At 52.4% G+C, this 21,660-nt stretch overlaps 5 protein-coding genes across 5 annotated transcripts; 1 reads left to right on the top strand and 4 right to left on the bottom strand.

Annotated features, from left to right (window-relative positions):
- Positions 1–468: 468 nt before the first annotated feature.
- Positions 469–5,897, bottom strand: VOLCADRAFT_95122 (uncharacterized protein; the record flags this gene model as incomplete). Its single annotated transcript, XM_002954275.1, has 10 exons — positions 469–552; positions 617–768; positions 1,091–1,286; positions 1,858–1,943; positions 2,076–2,219; positions 2,504–2,603; positions 2,759–3,140; positions 4,917–4,990; positions 5,281–5,391; positions 5,697–5,897. 10 exons carry the CDS (start codon positions 5,895–5,897, stop codon positions 469–471), a joined length of 1,530 nt encoding a protein of 509 aa, XP_002954321.1.
- An 845-nt stretch (positions 5,898–6,742) lies between these two features.
- Positions 6,743–7,720, bottom strand: VOLCADRAFT_95123 (uncharacterized protein; the record flags this gene model as incomplete). The annotated part of the gene is made up of 3 exons (XM_002954276.1): positions 6,743–6,817; positions 6,968–7,049; positions 7,491–7,720. The coding sequence occupies 3 exons, from the start codon at positions 7,718–7,720 to the stop codon at positions 6,743–6,745; spliced, it is 387 nt and encodes a 128-aa protein (XP_002954322.1).
- An 809-nt stretch (positions 7,721–8,529) lies between these two features.
- VOLCADRAFT_95124 (uncharacterized protein) lies at positions 8,530–9,799 on the bottom strand (the record flags this gene model as incomplete). Its single annotated transcript, XM_002954277.1, has 3 exons — positions 8,530–8,682; positions 9,123–9,233; positions 9,530–9,799. The coding sequence occupies 3 exons, from the start codon at positions 9,797–9,799 to the stop codon at positions 8,530–8,532; spliced, it is 534 nt and encodes a 177-aa protein (XP_002954323.1).
- Positions 9,800–12,968: 3,169 nt separating this feature from the next.
- On the bottom strand, positions 12,969–14,879 carry VOLCADRAFT_118686 (uncharacterized protein; the record flags this gene model as incomplete). The annotated part of the gene is made up of 4 exons (XM_002954278.1): positions 12,969–13,322; positions 13,853–13,951; positions 14,414–14,509; positions 14,799–14,879. The coding sequence occupies 4 exons, from the start codon at positions 14,877–14,879 to the stop codon at positions 12,969–12,971; spliced, it is 630 nt and encodes a 209-aa protein (XP_002954324.1).
- Positions 14,880–17,291: 2,412 nt separating this feature from the next.
- On the top strand, positions 17,292–21,367 carry VOLCADRAFT_82741 (uncharacterized protein; the record flags this gene model as incomplete). The annotated part of the gene is made up of 5 exons (XM_002954207.1): positions 17,292–17,479; positions 18,644–18,803; positions 20,209–20,399; positions 20,643–20,803; positions 21,240–21,367. The coding sequence occupies 5 exons, from the start codon at positions 17,292–17,294 to the stop codon at positions 21,365–21,367; spliced, it is 828 nt and encodes a 275-aa protein (XP_002954253.1).
- Between the last annotated feature and the right edge of the window lie 293 nt (positions 21,368–21,660).

A 21,660-nucleotide genomic window follows, 5' to 3' on the forward strand; every position in this document is an offset into this window, starting at 1 on the left:
ACGAGTAGTAAAAGTTACTGGCCAGGAATGAACGACCAATAACAATGGGGGTGGTGAGAACGGGGAAAGAAGGGGGTCATGGGAAATATACCAAGGATTAAAAAACCACAGCTCTCCCGGAGGTTTAACGTTTTAGGGTTCTAGGATGATGATGGCGGCTAATAAAGTGGCGAAATTGGCTTTGGGTAGATAGCAGCGCCTTAATTACTATAGCCCACGGTATCAGAAGGCCAGCCAAAAAATGACAACACCAACACCAACACCCAACACCAGCAGCAATAGCACCAGTATCAGCGGTGAAACAAGCAACGGGCAGCAGCAGCAGCAGCAACGGGCAGCAGCAGCAGCAGCAGCAACGGGCAGCAGCAGTTTTGAATTGACCAGTAGCAGTAGCGGCACGGCACCAGGCACCCACCGTATCCTCAGCCATAAAGAGGGCAGCGTGTTCCAGAAAGCCGGCCAGGCCCCTCAGCCCCGTTCCGAGAGAGGATTGCTGCCGCCGCTGCCCTCTCGCGCTTCGCTGTCCTGCACCGTCTGCACCACCACCTGCTGCTGCGGCGGCGGCGGCGGCGGCTAGCGATGACGATGACGATGATGGTGGCAGCGAATTGCCCACCAAGCGCCCCTCTTCCCTGTCGCCCAGAAATTCCCCCTCCCGCCCTTCATCTTCATCTTCATCTTCGTAATCCACGGCTGTATACCGCCAGACTTCTGGGCGAGCAGCCAAGTCAATAAGCATCTGCAACCGCTCCAACCGATCCTCCGCCTCTGAGAGGAAAAGGAAAGTGGATAGTGTAGTTCCGATATCCTGATTAGGCAATCTTTAATTAATTAATCAATTAAAGTTTCTCCCCCCGTCGTCCGAAGCTGTCGGGTTGCTCTCCTAGCCTTCTATCACTTCGCATCGGCCTTTAGGTACCTGACACATCCATTTCCAGGAGCCCCTCTCTCTCTTATAAAAATATATTACGGTCCTCTCTGTAAATGAAATAAAAAATGCGAATAACTATCGTTGCTTTGTTGGCTTTTCCCAACAGCCCAACTCTGACTCCCGAGTACGTCGGGTCTCCTAAACAGGCGCCCAACTCACCCTCTGCGTCCTCCTCCATTTTCTTCGTCGTCTTTTCCTCGTCGCTGCCATCAACCTCTCTCACGTCAACCAAGTGCTGCTTCGCCAGCAGCATCGCGCGGTAGCCGGACAGCTCCAGGGCCTTATCCACCAAGCGGTCCACAGAAGCGTCGTCAGCCGCCAAGGCGCGAAGCTTATACACTAGATCGCGGAGATCCTACGATGTACGGCGTACGACAAATGGAGGCGGGCGATTCCGATGTGGGTTGGGGGGGATTTGGCCTGTTTTGGGGTTCGGGAAATCGGGGTTCGCTGGGGGGGTTTTGCGGGGACATGGGATGTTCTAAGGGATTCGCGTGGAGAGTTAGCCGAATTGCCGTTCGATAGTTACATCGCTGGCTGCCTATTCATTCTACTATTCAGAGAAAATATTGATGACTATCTTGCCTAAAACTTTAAAATTTCTCGGACAAACACTGTACGGCATCTTGTACTAACGAACATACAAAACAAGATCAAAAATCCTGCCTTAAAAAGATGTTTAAAAAAACCTTAAATTGGGACTGTTGCCGCTACGTGAAATGCTGCTGCAGGACATGCTGCGAGCTGCTGCGATTTTCGCAAGTTTCCATGTACGGCATCAGACACGCATTGGCATGTGCACAAATCCACGCACACATGCACATACAGACGCCTTTAGACAACGTTGTCTGCTGCCCAGCTGCTTTTTACTTTTCGCAGGTCGGAAGACAGCTCTCAATTACCCGTCAACCAACTAATCAACCAACCTGAATGCCCTTGCGTGCCGTTTTTGTCAGTTTGACTGTTGCCAGCAAGGCGGCGCTGCCAGAAGGAACGTCTGCTGGGTCAACACCTGCACCAAAAGTCGGAGACAGGGATGGCGCGGAAGCGACGGAAGCGACGTAGCAGCGACAACAGCGGTACTGTGTCCGCCCCCGGGGGGGGGGGGGAAGGGGCCCCTCTACAACGGCCAGGTAGTTAGTACCTTTAGCAAAGTCCGCCTCAACACTGCTCCCGCTGCCGCCGCCGTTGCCACTGCTACCGCTGCTGCTGCCGCCGAACAGCAGCTCGCCCAGGGTCATCCCGCTGGTCCGTGCCGCAAGTTGCAACTGTTTAACGGTACGGGGTCCTAGCAGACAGCAGATTGGGAAGACAGCAAATTCGGGAAGAAAGGTGGGAAATGAAGGCGGCGAGGAGGCGGGGTGGGATATCCGATGAACGGGGGGAAAGGAGACTTGGCGGAGGACTCTAGCTATGACCTATGCGACCACCGAGGAGCCGTATGAGGCGTAGGTGGTACGGCAGCATTATAAAGCGTACGGCAGTATAAGCTGCAAAGGTGGTACAGCTGCATGGAGCCTTGATGGGCAGGGCAACGGACATGTCCCAAATACCCCCCACCCTTTCACTCACCCAGGCCTCTTTTGGGGGTGTTTATGACTCGCTCCAGAAACACGTCACTTTGCGTGGGCGCCAGGATGAGGTGCAAATACGCCACGGCGTCTGCGATCTCCTGGAAAAGCCCGGGGGGAGACGGGGGCGGGGCGGGGTGAATGCCCGGGGGACGAAACACATACACGCAATGACGCAAACCGGGGGGCAAGTTAAATGAAGCGCCAACCGCCAACTGCCAATCAACCGCCGCCATGCAAAAATCGTACACCGCACCTTGTACTCCCAAAATGGTTGTCCGCCCACCACTGTGTACTTTACGCCCCGCCTTGTCAACTCTTCCTCGAACGGCCTCGACTGGCTCCGCCGGCGGTACAGTACCGCGATGTCGCCTAGCTCGTTACCGTCGCCACCGCTGCGCTGGCCTGCTCGTACACAATTGGAGATTTGTTTCGCGATCTCCTCAGCCTCTAGCTCGGGTGACATGTACATTGAGAGTTTGACGGGGAAGTCGCCGCGCGCCCACTTGGGTCGCTGAGCAGCCGCCGCCGCCGCCGCCACCGGCCGCCTTGCCGCCACCTGCGCCTTGTACAGCTCGTCCTTATCCCCGCCGCAATTTCTTATGGCATCCGCGAGCTCGATAATTTCCGGCACAGACCTTGAACAAGGATGTGGAAGAGGACGGGTGTTTGGGGGAAGTTTACAGATCTGGAGCGGGGAAATCTCGCCCTAGGAGGCCTTAGGAGGAGAAGAGCTCAGCGGGTAGTTAAGGTGTACCCCATAATTTCTCTTCGTGGGCGAAGGTAACAAGAACTCTCATTTTCATCAAGGTGACTGCGTTGAAATAGATGATGGAACATGCAGCTTTATTACAAAACAAAACATGATTTAAAAACACCGCTATCTGAAGGTTACTAAAGCTAGGTAAGCAAAAGATTTACGGAATGTCTCAACAGAATCGGAGAATAAATTACCTTCCTTCAATTTTATTTTTGGGTTTGAAAGGTTTAAAGACATGTACGCATGCAAATGTCTCCTCTTCGCATATGCCCATCGCATGCTTAAATCTTCGCACAACACCTACTGCGTGCGCGTGTGTGCGTGATTGTTACAGTGGGCTCCAGACTCCCGAAGAATAGAGCCATCGGGCCAGCTGGCCGTGCACTGCACTAGAGACTGATATACAAATTAGACAGTCAAAACCGCGACCAAAGTGAAGGCTCATGAGTGGTGGTGCTGCACTGCTGCTGCTGCTGCTCCGCAGACCAGTGATTTTTTTCATTTAGGGCGGGTCTCAATTTATTCCAACCTAAGTAACAAAGGTGCTAGGGTCGTCGTAATTTATTCCTTAAGTGTGAGGCGGTGTGTGGGTGGGAGGCTCCGCCCCCTCCAGACCCCCCCGATAAGTTCCAACTCCCCTCATAGACCAAGAGGCACGCACTGAGTTGGCGCGTTTTCGTTCATGTGCGCACTCTTCGCCGCTGGCAGCAACACCATTGCCGATGCATTACCGACAACAGCACCGCCATCCCAAACGCCTTTATCAGGAAAAATTTCAGGCTTATCTCGCTGTTTTGGTGTCTGTTCGACGTTCGAGTCGTTGCCTTTTGCGTGTTTGGCTATGTGAGGACCGGTCATACATTCTGCTACCCCGCGTTGACTCACGGCTTGACCTTCTTACGGCCCCTCATATCTATTCTATGATTGAAAATACTAAGTCCTGCACACTACGGAGCAATCTGGCAGCAATCGATGTTTTTGGCTGGAGAAATATAAATGTGCGGATCGGCCTCAATTCATTCCTTTTTTCCAAAGGCCAAAATGCCTGTTTATTCCTTTTAAGGAATATATTACTTAAAAAAAACGCTGCCGCAGACGTCCTTTGATCTCCCTTTGATTCACAGCTGATTCAGCAGTAGTCAACAATTCGCACCCACTTAAGGGACAGCTTCCTCGTGTCCTATGCCCCGAGGGGCCCCACCCAAGATTTGCCTACCCTCGCCGGCATCGCGCACACAGTTGATGGCGCAAGACTTCTCCCCTCTTTTCCCCTTGTACGCCCGTTTTATTATGACCGGACAATAGCAATAATTCCGGTTCAGAGTTCTCTTTAGTTTTGGGACGCGAGAAGTCGTTTCGTACTTACTACTCATTCGCTTCTACTCAAATTTAGCCGCCCACCACCAGCCAGTAGTCCATCGCCTCTACGACGACGGCTATTTTTCGCTTTGGCATCTTTCTTCCTAGCTGCGATTTCAAAAACAGTTCAGCTATCTTCTACTCGTTCATGGCTAGATTACTTGTCTTCAGTCACCTGTACTTTTTCCGGCTCAGACCAGAATCATATAAATGCATACGTACATATACATATGCACGCACACGCACGCGGACAGTACGACAACTTCCACACGCTAAAAAACTGAAAACCACGCACCTGTAGTTCACGGGTAAGTGGAAGGTCGCAATGCGGGGAAAATCCTGAACGAGATGCTTCCGCATGTTGTTGACCTGCAGATTCAAGGAAAATCCATTTAAATTTGATTTAATTTGATTTTCAAAGTCAAATATCCGATGTAAGTCCTATTTAAGAATTATTAACGCATATCAATTTAATTGATCGCGGCACGCCACAAAGCAACTAGGTTATTGAGTACTACACACCCGCAACAGTGAGCTCTCTACCAAACATCGTAGTAGTACGGGCCGTACATGAAACGACTGCAATGACCTGACATTTTTAGGTGAGGTGTCGTACACACTTTAGATTAGCATAAGTTGAGGTGTCGTACACTCCTTACCTCAGCACCCCGCCAGCCGTAAATGGCCTGGGAGGGATCTCCGACGACGAAGAGGCTCGAGGACCTGGCTAACAGCAGTCGTACAAACTGATATTGTGCTGGGTCCGCATCCTGCAATTTTTTGTGTGAATGAAGGGCTTAACATGAATTGTGAAACGATCGTAGTGGCGTTTTTGGGTTTCGGGGTTTAAATTGCGACATGGACCGCAATGCGGAAGAGTTGGAGAGATGTTACGTGCGCAACTTCACCTGTGTGCTTCAATGTTATTATTTTATATTATTTTATATTATTGATGAACTAACTGAGCTGAACTGCGGTACAAGATCCAAAAGTGTTCGTACATGCCTTCAAATGACCTAATAATAAGCCGCGGGAACCTCCAATTTAGGCAATCCTGGATCTTAATTTCTCGCACCTGGAACTCGTCCACGATGATGTGGTCAAACGACGCCCGCCACGAGTTTCGTAACTGCTGGTCAACGCGGAGAAGTCGTACGGGCAAACATATCAGATCGGCGAAGTCCACCGCGTTGTTTCGCCGAAGGTGCCTGAAGCCGCAAGAAATGCCGGATTGCACGCTGCTTTCTCCTGATGGCATGAAAACGAGATCTTTCATCTCTTAAGAGCGGTGGCTCAAAGATCATCGGGAATCGTTCAAGACATCATTTTATGCAGATCATTTATCGACAACATCATCATTTTATGCAGATCATTTATCGACAACATCATCATTTTATGCAGATCATTTATCGACAAGGTGTTTTTGTTGCGTATTAGCCTGTCCCCGTCCTTGCCCTGGCAACCACGCAATCTGCATATTCCATCACATACGCATAAACCCAACGACCATCCTTTTCCCGCCACATAACCCCATCCCGCTCAGGAACGCTTCCCGTTTTCCCGGGATAACAATTTTTCCAAATTAACCTGCCCTCCCCTTAAAGCTCCCTACCCCAACTCAAGTCTAAAGCAAAACAAGTCAAAATCTATTTATAAAACCTAGAACCCTACATAAACCCATGGGCCTGCACTTACTTTTCAAATGCAGTAAAGTACGCCTGAAGCCGCTCAGACGAATCCAGCCGCTCCGAAACCGCCATCGCCATCCCTCTCCAATCTGCCCCCCGCAGTAGGCTGTTCACTCGATCCCTCACCACGCCTACGGACATGGCACGTGCCGTACTTCCCAGGTAATCCGAACTTGCCAGGGCCATCTTGCTTTCGCTGAATAGCCAGGTGAGCCTATCCACCAGGGCCCTTCGTTCGGAGGTTTTCAGCGGCGTCCAAACACGAGTATGGCTACTGCCGCCGCCGCCGCTTCTGCTACTGCTACTGCCGCCGCCGCCGCCGCTTCTGCTACTGCTAGTGCTGCTGCTAGCGCTGTGTTGCGGTGCCTCGTCCTCCTCCTCCTCCTCTTCTTCTTCTCCTGCTTCCACTGCCATCACCGCATTCTCAAGCACCTTATCCCTCTGCGCAAGGAAGGGAAAAGGAGAGGGAAGGACAACGGTGTGGTCGAAATAGTTTTACAAGCTGCTTCTGCAGAGGTAGGGACGTGGGCGGGAGTGGGGAGACGGGAAGGAGCCGGGGACACAGGGGACAAACAGCTACGTGTCGCCATACGTGTACATGCACGCACATACATACATACGCAGAGCACTCCAAGGCTCCTCCTCCTCCTCCTCCTACCTCATTGCAGCCTAGGACCTTGAAGGTACGGCTCAAGCCCCCCACCCTTGAAGACAAATCCGGCCGCATTTCGAGACTTCGCCTGCCAAGCGCGAGAACAGAGGCCGGTGTTATGTTACACATACATACATACACACGCACACGCACACACGTACATTCGGTCATACATGCGATCATTGCAGCCCCCTGCCAACCCATTCGCACTTTACCACCCTAGTGCATAGGTGCCGGATGCCCCAGTTTTTCTGCTAGACGACGTTCATCAGTTAGGCTGCTCTCGTGCTATGACATTCCATCGCCAGTTTCTGCTCGCGGCGCCTGTAGAGCCCGTCTAAGGCCTAAAGCGCATCATGATGTCCGGGGTTTTAGACGCGCGGCCCATTGCGCTGCTCAAACCACTGCTATCTCTTTACCGTCCTAACAATAACAATATCGGCAGTTGCAGTTGCAGCAGCAACAGTAACAGCGACAGCAGCAGCAACTGCCGTACATCCCTAAAAACCTTGGACGCGTCGTGTCGTACCTCAGAATGTAGCATCCCAGGCCGTGAAATGTTTTTGAAAGTACAGTTTTGTGAGATGGCAGACCATCACGCTTTTGCTGCTGATAATCATGCTGATGCGGTGATGTGGCTTCGCCGTGTCGTACCGCTGAGTCGTACACATCTGTGATCTGGGCTTCACGGTCATTTAGTGCCGTATCCAAGCGCTCCTGGAGCTCTCTTGTTGCCTTTGGTGGCGGTAGTGGCAACATAATAAGCGAGTTAACATGTTGAAATGTTGAGTTGAGACGCACATGCATGTGTAAATGTGCATGAGGAAGTGGAAGGGCGGGAACATGTTTTGGGGGGGAAGGTCGTTCTTCACCTGTGTAACTTAGGGGTGTTGGGGAGGAGTAACCGGTACGGCATAATGCCGTACAGCTTGCGCGTGTTCACGTGGCCGGGCAAGCCTGTATTCCATTTCGTGTCATCTCCTGGACGTTTGGGGATGAGTTGTTGTAGGGCTAGCACTGACTATTCAGTTGTAATATAATAATTATATAATGTGATATAATATAATATAATATAATATAATATAATATAATATATATTTTATATATTATATACTATATATTATATAATATATTATATAATATATAATATTCTGATATGATATGGATGGATGGAGATCAGGGTGCGACAGTCCGATCGGGTCCCGACAGGAATGGCACTTGTGCTGAAAATCCCGACAGGCTTTGAAAAATGCTTTCGGGCGGACCCGACGAAAAAGGGGGGAAATGCCAAACGCCCATCGGGAGCCCCCGACGGGGCCCGGAGGGCTCTCGTCGGGGGACCCGAAAGGGTTAGGGGCGCTAGGACCACCCGATCGGGTGCCGTGGGTCGTCGGTGGGCCATTCGGCGACGGACAGCTACAGCGATACATAATGGCATTCATAAAAATATAACTGGATGGAAATATGTAATGTAGTGGTAGCATTCGTTCACTTCGTTGCCTCTTCTTCTTTATCCTTTGACTCTGCTGTACAGGGATCCATGCTTGGATACATAAGCGAAGGGCACACTACCTTATCTCGACCTTATTGACAATTAATACAAAGACCATATGCAGCCTAACATTACCCTTTCGAACGTTCGCTGCCTCGTCCTGTAAGTCTGTGGGCTTTACCAAAACAGCTTGATGCTCACAGGCAGACGTGCAGGCGTGCATGTGTTGCTGTGTGTGTGTGTGTGTGTGTGTTTGTTCGTGCATATCAGAACTGTGAACTGCAAACTGAGAACTGGAAACTGCGCATATAAAATACGAATAAATGTAATTTCAAGCGGCACACAGCGAAATTTCGCTCTTGCGTCACCCGACAGGTTTTGGGATGGGCTATCGGGGCACCCGACAGAAATTGAAAGATATGCAAAAACGCTATCGGGTGGGCCCGACGGGCATGGGAAGGGAAAAACCGGCAACCCGACCATTTCAGGAAGGTCCTGTCCAACCCTGATGGAGATGGGTGGAACTCAGTTCTCTCCTGCGCTTTGTTGGTGCTGATGATATGTCTCGCAGGTGGCCCTTTGTGCTGTGTTTTAGACAGCCTAAGAGCGGAGCTTCGTTGGTCAATCTCCAGCATCTTTCTAGTTTTGAATATACCCAATTTCGGATACCTTGTTGGTAAAGGTAATTGCCAAGATGCGGCGGGCCTCAACGCCTCGCTCGTTGATGAGGTGTTGCGCTCGGGCCGCCACAACGCGCGTCTTGCCACTCCCAGGACCCGCCTGCATGTCGGTGCGGAGAGCGCGCGCCATGATTACAGAGGGGTGTCGGCTGTGCCACGATTATTCGCTTTTTAGGGGCTACAATGCGCCCGAGAGAGGGAGAACGACGGGGAAGAAAGCAATCGTCGTTGTACCGCATGCTATGCGTGTATGGCGGCAAGGATTTACATGGTGCGCAAGGCTGTCGCCGTGTGTAGAAAGGCCCCAAATCGCACCTAATTACCCGCCATCCTTGACAAGGTCGCTATTCTCTGAAACCGTGATAGGAAACTGTTGCACGCACGGACGCGACATACTTGAACTCGGACGGTTTGCTCAGAGGCGAGCACAGCTGCAAGCTGATCCTTGTTCAATTTGTCCGTTCGTGACGAGGGCTGGCGAATGAGCGGCTGTTCCGTGCTCTCACTATTGACCCTTTTACTGAGGCTTGATTTGCCGACGTAACCTCCTTGCAGGACTGCCTTGCAGATGGCCTGTCCACGCCGAAATGGTGCGCATGGAAGCCCGCCAGCAGACAGTCGCTGCACCATGGATAACCCCTCCTGGTGGAATTTTATGCAGTTCATAGATGCGATGGCATTCGGGCGGTATGCAAGGGAAAAAGACTTCCTGACTGGTAGCCCTGAAGTCCTCTCGGAAAGTTCTCCACTTGCAGCAATATCACCTCAAATACGAATGCGAAATATTATAAAACCATTTACTACATCGGATGCCAGCAAGACCTCTAGAGCCTGGCAACCTCCGCAATGCGCAACCGTAGCTCCGTACTAGGTAGTTGATTGTGGTTGTGTCGGGTTATCGCTGCCCGTTTTTCAAATCTCCGCCACTCATCGTATGTATATTGAACGGCAATTGCTTTGTCATAAATAGAGTATATTTATGGTTCATATACCGGACCCATAGGTGCTATCCTAAATTCATAGAAACGAGTTGATCCGAGCCGCGAGTCGAGGTCACAACCAGAGACGGTCCTCAGGTAAGCAAACGCCATGATGACCGCCAGCGTGTTCGGTGAATAGTATCATGTATGACGACCTTTGCGTATAACAGCACGATTGCAGCCAATGCCCACTCCATCTTAACCTCACAGCAATTCGCATCAAACACCGCGATGCCAAACGCCAACGCACATTCTTTCATATCGGGTGCGGAAGGATTTTCCCCGTTGTTCCGACAGGACACGCGGCCACCAGCCCAGAAGCCCCCAGAGTATACAGCGCAACATGCTTTGGAGGTCGTGCCTTGGTATCGTACAAAAGCGACCAAAAGCAACGCTTGGAGAAAAGGCCATCCTAAGAACCCTTGCCCTTATTGTTTTCCTTTTTTCTTTTCAAGTCAATCAGTCGGACGGGTGTCGCCTGTGCGGATCGTGAGGGCCTTTTCATTATCAAAAAGACGAGAGCAAGCAGTAAGGCTACGTGTCCAAACTCCAACGATGCACCAGAACCATGTGCAGGCAGGTTGTTTTGTGGTGCATCAGCTCGCGCGTTAACTGTAAATCGTACAATCCAGTTGGCTTGCGACGGTGACGGCGCGCGAAGAACGGAATTTCTCTTCAAGCACGCAGCCGAGCTCTTCATACGTCCCCCTGCCCCAAACCGAGATTTCGAGTTAGCTGCAGAAAGGGAAAAAGAGAGGAAAGCTCCAATGTTGTCAAAAAAGCATTACATAGAAAAGGGAGAGAGAGAGAGAGATGGAGAGAGAGAGAGAGCCAGAGGTATGAAAAAAACTATATTGGCTCCACCGTACACGGTCGTACACATGCGGTAACAACAGCCTAGACCCCTCCGTACTTTTACAAAACTGAAATACCTGCGCAACCCGTGAAGCCATTTTTTTGCACTTGCGTTTCATTTTCTTTCTGCATGGTGGTGTAGTGGTACAGTGTGATGCGCGATAACACGGACAGACAGTTGAACTATCCGTGCATTTTCGTCCGGACGCAGCCCCAGCCCAGCTCAGTCCCAAAGTGGCCATCAGCACCTTCGTCGTCAACGCATAAACAACCCCGCAAACCCCCTTCCCTCCCCTCCCCTCCCCTCACTCCTCGGGGCCCCCCAAACATTTACATTCACAGGGAGGCGGCTGGCAGAGGTTAAGGCCTGACTTCTGCTGCCGGAGTGTCCGGGTTCAAATCCGCCTGCCGACTCCTCGTGTGTTTGAGGAGTGTTGAAATGGGAGGTGGTCCCCCATCTAATGGACGATATAGGACGTGATGATATCAACTTGCGAGCTGGAACTAAGTTGAAGCGCCGTTGATCCGCTAGATTGGGTTGGATGCTGGTGGTGGGTTGCTGATCCCAACAAATACATTCTGAAGTCGGATGGGGTGAACTATTAAGGGTGCCCGTCGCGCAGGGGAGAGCAGGGAACTGCCTCGGGAAAGGGGGCCGCTGGTGAAGCTATATCACCCTGTAACAACATACACACACACAAACGCCGCCGCACGGGCACCTTTTATTAGTTATTATTATTATTATTATTATTATTATTATTATTATTATTATTATTATTATTATTATTATTATTATTATTACTATAATTACTATTATCATTATCACCATCATTATCGTCATCACCATCCCACAATTTACTCAACACCCAACGAAGATTTGGTCTGTCGTCATCATAGCTATTATCAACTCGTTGAATTTCCCTCCCCCCCCCTTCTTCAGTTTCCAGGCGCATGAAAACCTCACCTCTGTGGTGTACCCACCCCATGGGGAGCACCTCGCAACCACAAGCGCAAAAATGTGCCGTACGACAGCCCCCCCCCAGCACACCGCATATCACACACTACCACCATCACCATCACCAGCTGCACTGTGATGAGGTCTATTCATACAGTCCTCCGTTGCACCCACCATCGGCCTCTATTCTCGGCGCGGGCAACCCCCACCGCCCTGCAGCTGCAAATCTAAAGCCGTTCCCTTCGTCTCCCGCAGCTGCACGGTCGGATACTGATTCTCCTCGTCCAATTTCCACCGCACCACTGCCCCTACCTACCTACCTACCTACCTACCTACCGCCCCTGCCTACCTGCCTACCACCCCTACCTACCGTCCCTTAGCTTCTTTGCCTGCCCCACATGCTCAATCGTTCAATCAGCCGTCTTACAGGACGGCGAGAGCTCTCAACGATACATGGCGCATCTGATAACAGCCCCCCCAGCCCTTCCGTTTCCCGTACATGTTCCCGTACATGTTTCTAATGTTTCTAAATTATAATTTTCGCAAATAAAATCCTCAAAAACTCCACCGCTCTGCTAGCACATCCCTTCGATACTTAACAACAACCCAAAAAATATTTTTTTGTATCTCCACAAGCATAAATCCTTCCGCATCTCTTCTATATATCTCCTCTTTTACTAACTTCTTCCTAAACCTGCCTGTCCTAGACCCGCCTGCTCCTGTTCATATCTCACCTTGATCCAAACCTCTACTTCCCCAACACCGGCATTTTTCGCAACAACAGCGGTTCAGGAGCACGTGAAAAAAGGTCTCAAAAGATAATGCACCAACCTTACCACCTGCTACTACTACCATTTTTCTACTACTTCAACCAAAATATTACTGCAACTTCCTTCCGCAATCCGAAGCTGCTGGAATGCAACCCTCAAGCCTAGTTGCACTACTGCCATTACAATCCACACAATCCACACCCGCACACTGCCCGCAGCTCCCGCACGAAACCAACCCTAATGCCGTACAAACCCAAATCCATGCCGTGCAAACCCTAAACCACCACATCTTCCGTCCAATCTTCGCTCCCTCTGGGCTGCTCCTCCTCAACACCGGCCGCACTGGACTCGAACCTGGGTGGTTTCGGAGGCCTAGGGGGCAGCCGTGGCGGCTTGGCGGGCCGTGTCGGCAGGCGCGGTGGTTCTGATTTTCGATCGGGCGGGCTTGTGCATGAGATGATGAAGTAATTGTCGATGTCTGGGATGTGAAACAGCCCGCCCAGATATTTAGACTGGAGTTTGCCTGTGAGGAAGAAAATAGTTTCCATGGGAAATGTGGTGCAATGGGTGTATATTGTGAAGACGTACTCCTGGGGTACGCTGCTCGCATCCATGTCCACCGTGATGATCTGGGTGGTGTGCGCCGGTGGGGGGTGAAGGGTTGGGGTGAGTTGGGTTTAGTTGTGTTGGGTGGGTGGGTGCGCTTTCGTGGGTTGAGTGCGATGGTGGGTCGCATGCCCCCGTGCGGGGTGATGGTGGGTGCAATGGTGAATCGCAAAAATCGGTGATGATGATGATGATGATGATGATGCTCACATCGGGTGATGGTGGATCCGGGTTGGAGGAAGAATCATTGGAAAGATGAGATGGTGGGTGCAAGGGGATGAATCTGGGTTGGGGAAGACGGCGGCCCCATCCAGAACGAAGATGCCGCCAAACACCACGCGAGTACATCCTCCCACCTGCCCCACCAGATAACCTGTCTACCACCCCTGTTGATACTAAACAGCTCTCAACTCTATCTTCTTAACGCCTCATCCCATCCAACAGTCTCAAACCCAAATGCAAAGTTGGAGTTCCAGAATCCAAATCTGGATCCGAAATGCAGTTGCCAGGCCCCCTCCTCTTCTCCTCCACAAATCCCTCTTCCCCCCTTCACCTTCGGAAACGCCCTGGCGGGCACGTTAACTGGATCTAGCCCCGTGACACCAGCTTGCTGATCGTAGAATGAAACCACCAGACTGCCGCTGACCTGAACCTGATGGCGTTGGAGGGGGAGGAGGTGGCGTTGGCGGGGGAGGAGGGGCGTTGGAAAGGGGAAAGGTGGCATTGGAGGGGGAGGAGATGGCGTTGGAGGGAGAGGGGGTGGCGTTGGTGGGGGAGGAGGTGGCGTTGGCGGGGGAGGAGGGCGTTGGAGGGGGGGGAGGTGGCGTTGGAGGGGGAAGAGGTGGCGTTGGAAGGGGGGGAAGGTGGCGTTGGAGGGGCGTTGGAGGGGGAGGAGGTGGCGTTGGAGGGGGAGGAGGTGGTGTTGGAGGGGAAGCATTACATGTAAGAGGGTCGGCACGAGTCAGCTGATCAGTACTCAGGCCTAAAGCAAAGCTAAGCGATCTTAGGGTTTTAAGATAACTTCGTCATCACGTCGTAGTTAGGCGGCATATGTTCCCCCCAACCCCCCGTCCCCTCCACACACACATACTCTCGACTTCCTGGAGATGCTCACCGGCATGTAATTCGGGTTGAAGATGGGGATGGTGGCCGTGAGGATGATCTGATACGTCGACTTGCTGGCGTTGAAGGACATACGGCTGGAGCGAACCTGCCGTACCAGTCGTGCAAACAGTCTATCCGTACATGCAGTACAGCACGTACGGCATGAATGCCAATACGGATTGCAATGGAAGAATGGGACGGCGGCAACTATATTGTTGTTGTTGTTGCTGCTGCTATTTTTTAATCTCAGTTCACGTACACGAGGTTGCGTGAAACCTAAAGGCACTCTTGGAATTGTAATTTGCGTGCAGATTGCTTGCAACCCAGCCCTGCCGACGCCGTTCTACAGCTGCTGCGCGTGACATGTACAGCTGTCGTATTGTGCCGTACCGTACCTGGATGCTCCCCACGGTTACCCCTCGAGGTACGGCAAAGAACACCCCTGCTGCAAGAACAACCGCCAACAGCAGCTGCATAGCAAGGTGCACCACGAGCGCGCGGAGCACGACGGGAACGCGGCGTAAGCCTGAGCGAAAGCTGGTAAGCTGGTAAGTATAAAAGTGCATATGAATTTGAAGCGTGGTTTTCTGTATAATCCAGGAGAACCTCCTAGAGGGTGGGTTTTAGGGATTGTGACGAGATGGCTGACTTTGTCGATTTGGAGGTCGTCTTTTCTTGGATGGCCACCCGGTTGGTCCCCAAAGCAGCTATAGGCATCAACCGTCTGATGGGTGGCCAAACACATCGGCGTATATTAGTCTCTAATGCAGTGCACGGCCAGATGGCCCGCTGGCTCTACTCTTCGTGAGTCTGGAGCCCACTGTAACAACCACACACACACACACATCGGCAACACATACCAGGCAGGAGACTAGCCATGCCGTGCGCCGCGGTTTGAGCCTGTCATCTACAGAGTTGTAATGGGCAAACTTTATGAAAATCAACGGAGGCGACACGCGAGCTCGTAAGGCAAGCACGGGTCACCTGACAAGGGAATCAGCGTTAGATAATTGCTCTGCACGGGCGGTGGTGTTCTCTGTCCAAAGTTTCGAATGCGGTCCAGCCACGTTAATGGTGCCTTTCCCCGATTTGCATAGTAGTCATGTCCATTGTCACTGTCGCTATCGTCACCTAAGGGGAAGTGCCGGTACCCGTCTGGTGGAGATCCCGTAAGGGGGCTTCCGACTTCCGATAGCCTTTCATAAACATGTGTCGAGGGACAAAGAAGAGGTGGCTCGGACGTCATTATACTAGGGCCACCGTTATGCATGATTCGTGGCGCAAGTCGGTCATCAAACGGCACCAAGGTACGCACAGGACTAGAGCCATCGGAACTATGTCGTCATTTCGCAGCTGCCGGAATGGAAACCGAGTATTAATGGAACAGAAAATAAAAGAAACATCGGCTTCGGAGCGCACCCCCCTTCTCGCAAGTCTGAAACGCCGTCCCTGTGCTCTTCCATAATCATAATGTCATCATAATTGAACCTATAGGCAGCTTGTAGAGTCTTATTTTGCGACCCAAGTCACCATTGTTTTCCTGCGGCAGCTAATTGCAGCTGCCATCTTTCGCGCATTGACCATGGAGGCCGAGGTCTCTGAAATCCTACCTGGTATGAGAACAAAAGACTTTGACTTCACTTAGCTTGCAAATTCTTTACCTTCGCTGGTTGGCAATCAACCGCAGGCCTGTACGTCGGCGGGCTGTCCAGCCTCAAATACCTCGAAGCTCTGGGCATTACACACGTGCTGGTGAGGCAGGGTATTAGAAGCACATGAAAGCGCATCCGGGCTACAGCTAACCATAGATGGCTGTAAGCGCACGCTGCGCCGCTAAGATGTGGTGCATGACTCACGACCGTACCATGCTCTTTGCCAAGGAAACGGTCTCCCACCTATCCTACACTCTTCACAGCCAGGCTATTCAGCTCATGCCCCTTATCCCCTTTCTCCCGTGCACCCGGCATTCCAGCACATCCGCTCTCCTCCTACCATCCCTTACCATCCCCCCGGCCACTGTACATACCCAGCACCCACGGCCCCCAAGCACCCGCGCTCCCACACGTCAATTCCACCCCAATTTCTCACCTCCCAATCCCCAACACTTTCATTTCATCCGCCCACCTCTACCCGCCATGTCGCGCCTGGTCGGGAAGTCCGTGCTGAACTTCCCGCTTAAAAAAGACCTCGGCGGTTATTTCACACTTCAACTACCACTCCAGGTACGCGGCTAACCCCACACCCTCTCCCGAGCCCTCTTCCGAGCCCTCCCCCGAACATTCCCCCCGGGTAACCTCATGCGTGTGTGCGTGCGTGGGTGTGTGTGTTTTCTTCCCCGGGCCCTCGCCGAGGGTATTTTGTTACCCTTTGCGTGCCGCCGTAGGTCATGGTCCCGGCTTTCGTTGACTTTGCAGCATATGACATATCCCCCTTCCCCCGGACATCTCCCCCCTGTCCCTCTGGCTCTTTGGATAATCACTACGCACACATACACACATACATACACACACGCGCGCGCCTCTGCGCTTAGTTGTTCGTAATTTGGTCGGCTATTGGCGAATGACGTTATCTCCTGATTCCTTCCCCCCCCTCCCTCCCTCCCTCCCTACCTACCTATCTACCTACCTAACCAACTCACTACTAACTAACTAACTACCTGGACACGCATTCAGGACTCCCCAGATGCCAACATGTTGCAGTACCTGCCAGCCGCCATCAAGTTTCTGGATGCGGCTCTGCCCTTAGCTACAACTACAACTACTACTGCGGCTGCTGCTGCTGCTGGAGCGGGCGGCGCTGGTCCTTGCTCCACCAGCGCAGTAGCACCCTCCGCCTCGGAAGCAGTAGCACTAACGGTAGCAGGGGCTGTTTCAACAGCCGGAGCTTCGATGGCTGCAGCAGAATCGCCGCCAGCAGGAGGAGAGGATGGCGTCGTGGACAACAACGGCAGTAGCGGCGGTTCCAGTGGCGGCGGCGGCGGCGGCAGTAGCAGTGGTGTTAGCTACCGTGTGCTGGTGCACTGCCAGGCGGGGGTATCTCGCAGCCCAGCAGTAGTGGCGGCCTGGCTCATGCGCAGGTAGTTGGTTCGTTGGTTGGTTGGTTAGATTTCAACGGTTTTAGCCCTTCATGAGTCCAGGAGCTGCAACGCGATGGTGATGGTTGTGGTGGTGAATAAAATCCAAACGTGGGAGAAAGGATCGATGCAGTCGGGGGCCCCTACGGCGGGGGAATGGGGGAGGGGGGTAAAAGGGGGAAAGGGTATCGTACGCAAGAAGCAGGGCCCGTACTGCATCTATACTACCCCCTATCACCACCTCCCCCTACGTCCGCAGTGCCTACCCTCAACCCCACCCCCAGCAGTAGCAGTAGCAGTTGTTTTTCCTTATTATTCCTTCACTTCCTCCTCCTCCTCCTCCTCCTGTGTACGCTGCTCCTCGTACTCCCCCCCTTATCCCAGCAGCTTCAATCGCGTGTGGTTCGTCTTTCCCCCCCTTATCCCCTTCGCATGTGTCTTTGCCGCTACTTCTGCTGCCTGGCCAGGTGAGTCTGAAGGAGGTTCGAGCTTTGTCGGTATATATCGCGTTGCGTCGGTCGGCTAGCCGGACTAGGATAGTTGGGTCGGTCGGGTCGGTCGCGCGTTTTTTGGGGGGTTGGGAGGAGCACTTGCATATCACCAGCTTTTTATTACCAGCTAATCAGCCAGTTCTTGGCCAAACCTCGTCAATGCCGCCGCCAGGCCGGCGGCAAACTTTATTCCAGCTTCACGTCAGCAGTTTTCCACTTCTTTTCCGCCGCCTCTACACCTACCTTCACTGCTTTACGGCTTGGCATTACTGCTTTTCTTCCGCACTTATTTTAGTCTTGGCGGCTAGGTATGTAGTTTTCCGACATCTTCTTCACTACGTCATCCCGAGGTCCCGCATCTTCAAGAACGCCTTTTGGTCAGTTCTAGGTCTGGTACACTCTTGCCCTGGCAGCAGCTTCACTCGTTCACGTGGTTCGTCTTTCCCCCCTCATCGCGATCTCCCCCTCTCTCCCCCTTTATCCCCCCCTCCCCCTTTCTCCCCCCTTCCCCCTCTCTCCCCGCCTCCCCCTCTGTTCCCCCCTGCGCCTATGTCCCCGCGTAGCCTTTTCTCCGAGCCTGCCCTTCTCTCCAGTTTTTACGTTTGCTACTCTCTGGCCCTGGCAGCAGCTTCAATCGTGTGTGGTTCGTCTTTCCCCCTCTCTCCCCCCCCCCCAGTCGAGGTTTGTCCGCGGATGAGGCCCTTCGGCTGTTGGGCTCGCGGCGACCGGCAGTGGACCCCAACGAGGGGTTCCGGGCCCAACTGAGTTTGTTCGGGGATATGAAGTGCAGTTTGGTTCCGGAGCACCCAGTGTATAAGATGTGGTGCCTTCAGGAGGTGGGTTCGGAGTGATGCTGGGGGTGGGGGGTGGGTTGGGGTTGGTGGGGCTGAAAGCCTAAGGGGCTGTTGTGTTTTGGGGTGTTTTGGGGTTTTCAGCATTACACCGTTTTGTTATCTTCTTATTTGCTGTGGTGCAGGGTTCGGCACCCCGTACGGGGCCCGTAAGTTTTTGGCCTTTTTTCGGTATCCCCGTCAGGGCCCGTAGGACTTTGCGGTGGCTCCCGTAAGGATTTTGGGGCGCGAAGCGTCCCCGTACGGGGCCGCCCCCGGACCGGCCGAAGGCCGGTTACGGTGGCTCCAGTAAGGATTTTAAGGATTTATAAGAGGCCGTACGGGGCCCGTAAAGTCCCCTGACCATATAATGGATAAGGCCACACTCTTGGCAGATATAATTCATATTGCAATATTTAACTACACTTTTCATAATACTTTTATAACTTCTGGTCTGTGACATCCAGCGATGGCAGACAATGAGTCGTCAGGAGGTGACCAAGGGCCTCGGATAGGATGATACTGAGGAGGTTGCGACTGACCCAGAGATTGAAGTACTGGTACAAGCAACATACCCCGCTAGTGGCGATGAGGCTTTTAGTGACAGTGACTACGAGACCGACGTAGAACGAGATACCGATGAGTCGTGCGTGGATGAGGATTTTGATGACGATGAGGATCAGGAGGACGAGAAAGAGGAGCAGAAGGGATGGGCGGCCGCGGCGGCCAAGGCGCTTGGCTTTCGCTGAGTGTGCCGTGTCCCCGAGTGTAATGGTTCACGAGAAAATAACGAAAATAACGATTTACAGGGCAAAAAAATGCAAAGCGTCACTTTCCACAGCGTTTCAGCCAAGGACAGTGCCCCCGTAAAGGTTTTGCGGGGGTTACGGGGGCCCCCGTAAGGTTTTCGGCCGGTACAGGAGCCTGGTACGGGGGCCCCTCCGTAAGGAAAATTTGGGAGGTACGGGGGAGCCCGCAAGTTTCGGGAAGGTCAGTGTCGAACCCTGCTGTGGTGCCTCGGCGTGCGTGCAAGTGCTGTTGTGTGTATGTATGTATGTATGTATGTATGTATGTATGTATGTATGTATGTATGTATGTATGTATGACTTAGATTACACTGTAGGCCGCGAGAGCCGGGGGCCGAAGCCGAAACATATATGTATGCATGTATGTGCATGTATGCACATACAGACGTACATACATCTGCACATGCTTGAAATAAGGCGGCCAGTGTATGCTTGCGCACAATATGAAGTTTGAGGTTTCTATCCTTCTATGTTTTACGGTATTCCTTCCATGGAAAAAACATTAAAAAGTTATTGTTTTAGACGCCTTAGCACTTTTTACTGCTTGTGTGGCGGTGCTTGTGTGTGTTTTATGCGTGTGTATTTCCCCTCCTTTTCCCCGGCAGTTGGCGAGTAGGTGGGAGGAGCAGGGCTTCGTCGATCCAGTGGCGTTCGGACAGCTGCCCGAGGGACCCACGGGTCTGTCGGCAGCGGTAGCGGCGCAGCAGACACTGTACCGATGTCGTAAATGCCGTACACTACTGGCGACGTCAGAGCACGTGATGCCGGTTGAAGCCGCAATGGGTAGGTCGTTATAGTTCGGTTGGTTGGGTCCTGGGTGGTTATATTAGGTGGCTGGCAGGTAATGTCGTTGTAAACGATGTGACTCGTAAGACCTGACCCTGTTGCAGAAAAAACCAAACCAACAAAAAATAATTACCTAAAGGAATCCGTTGTGTCTTAACGTCTGTCTGTCTGTCTGTCTGTCTGTCTGTCAAGGTCACCGTATATTCCGGGACCGGCAAAGCCGATTCCGACTGACGCGGGGTGATGACGGCAGCGCCGCCGCCGCTACGGCGGCGGCTGACGGCGGCGGCGGCGCGGAGTCCTGTTTGTTCGTACAGCCGATGCAATGGATGGCGGGCACTGTGACTGGTGTGGTGGCGGGCAAGCTGCACTGTCCCAAGTGCTCAGCGCGTCTGGGCTCGTTCAACTGGTCGGGTGAGGAGCCCCCTGGGGTGGGGTGAAGGGTGAAGGGTGGGGTGGGATGAAGGGTGGGGTGGGATGAAGGGTGGGGTGGGGTAAGACGAACCACTCGCGAATGCAGCAGATACCAGACTGCAAGACGGATGTATAGTTCAGAGTCCAGGAGAAGACAATTTGTTTTTGCTGCATCAGGAATATTGATGGGGTGTGGGCGTTCTGGGTTCCTCTCTCGCCCCCATCTTCCTCCTGTACCCGGGTGGTCTGACATCTTGGCAGCGTTTACCGTAACCTTCTTCAGTTCGCGTGGTAAACACACCCTCACCCTCGCCCTCACCCTCGCCCTCTGTAATCGCGTTGCTGTATATATGTAGTGTCCATGTCCATGTGTTACATATGTTGTACATTCATTAACCCGCTGCCTCTCCATCTACACACCTAACCCTCTTGCCAGGCATCTCCAACCCCTCGGGCGCCTGGGTGACGCCCGCCTTTCAGCTTCACCACTCCAAGGTACGGCATTTGTACAGCAGATGTACGGCGGGCGTTAGTCGTGATTGGGTTTGTATCCCAGGCACTTGACATGAGGGCCGACGCGGAAGTGTATCTGTCACACTTCGTTGCTCGTCCGATTTTTTACTATTGGGGTGAGAAAACAAGTTGCTGTGGGGGGGTTACGTCTGTCTCTTCAAATTCTCACAGACCAGCATAACTGCTAATACGCCGCATGCACGTACGAAAGAATTCGTACACGCACCCAAAAACGATTATTCTTATTTATTACTGTAATTTGGTCATCGTCCACTCAAAAAAGTTATAAAACCGCAATAAGCCATGTCCATATAATTTGATATTTCGCACAAGAGAAACCGGTG

This window comes from Volvox carteri (assembly GCF_000143455.1).
Source record: "Volvox carteri f. nagariensis unplaced genomic scaffold VOLCAscaffold_41, whole genome shotgun sequence".
In the NCBI taxonomy this organism is placed as follows: domain Eukaryota; kingdom Viridiplantae; phylum Chlorophyta; class Chlorophyceae; order Chlamydomonadales; family Volvocaceae; genus Volvox; species Volvox carteri.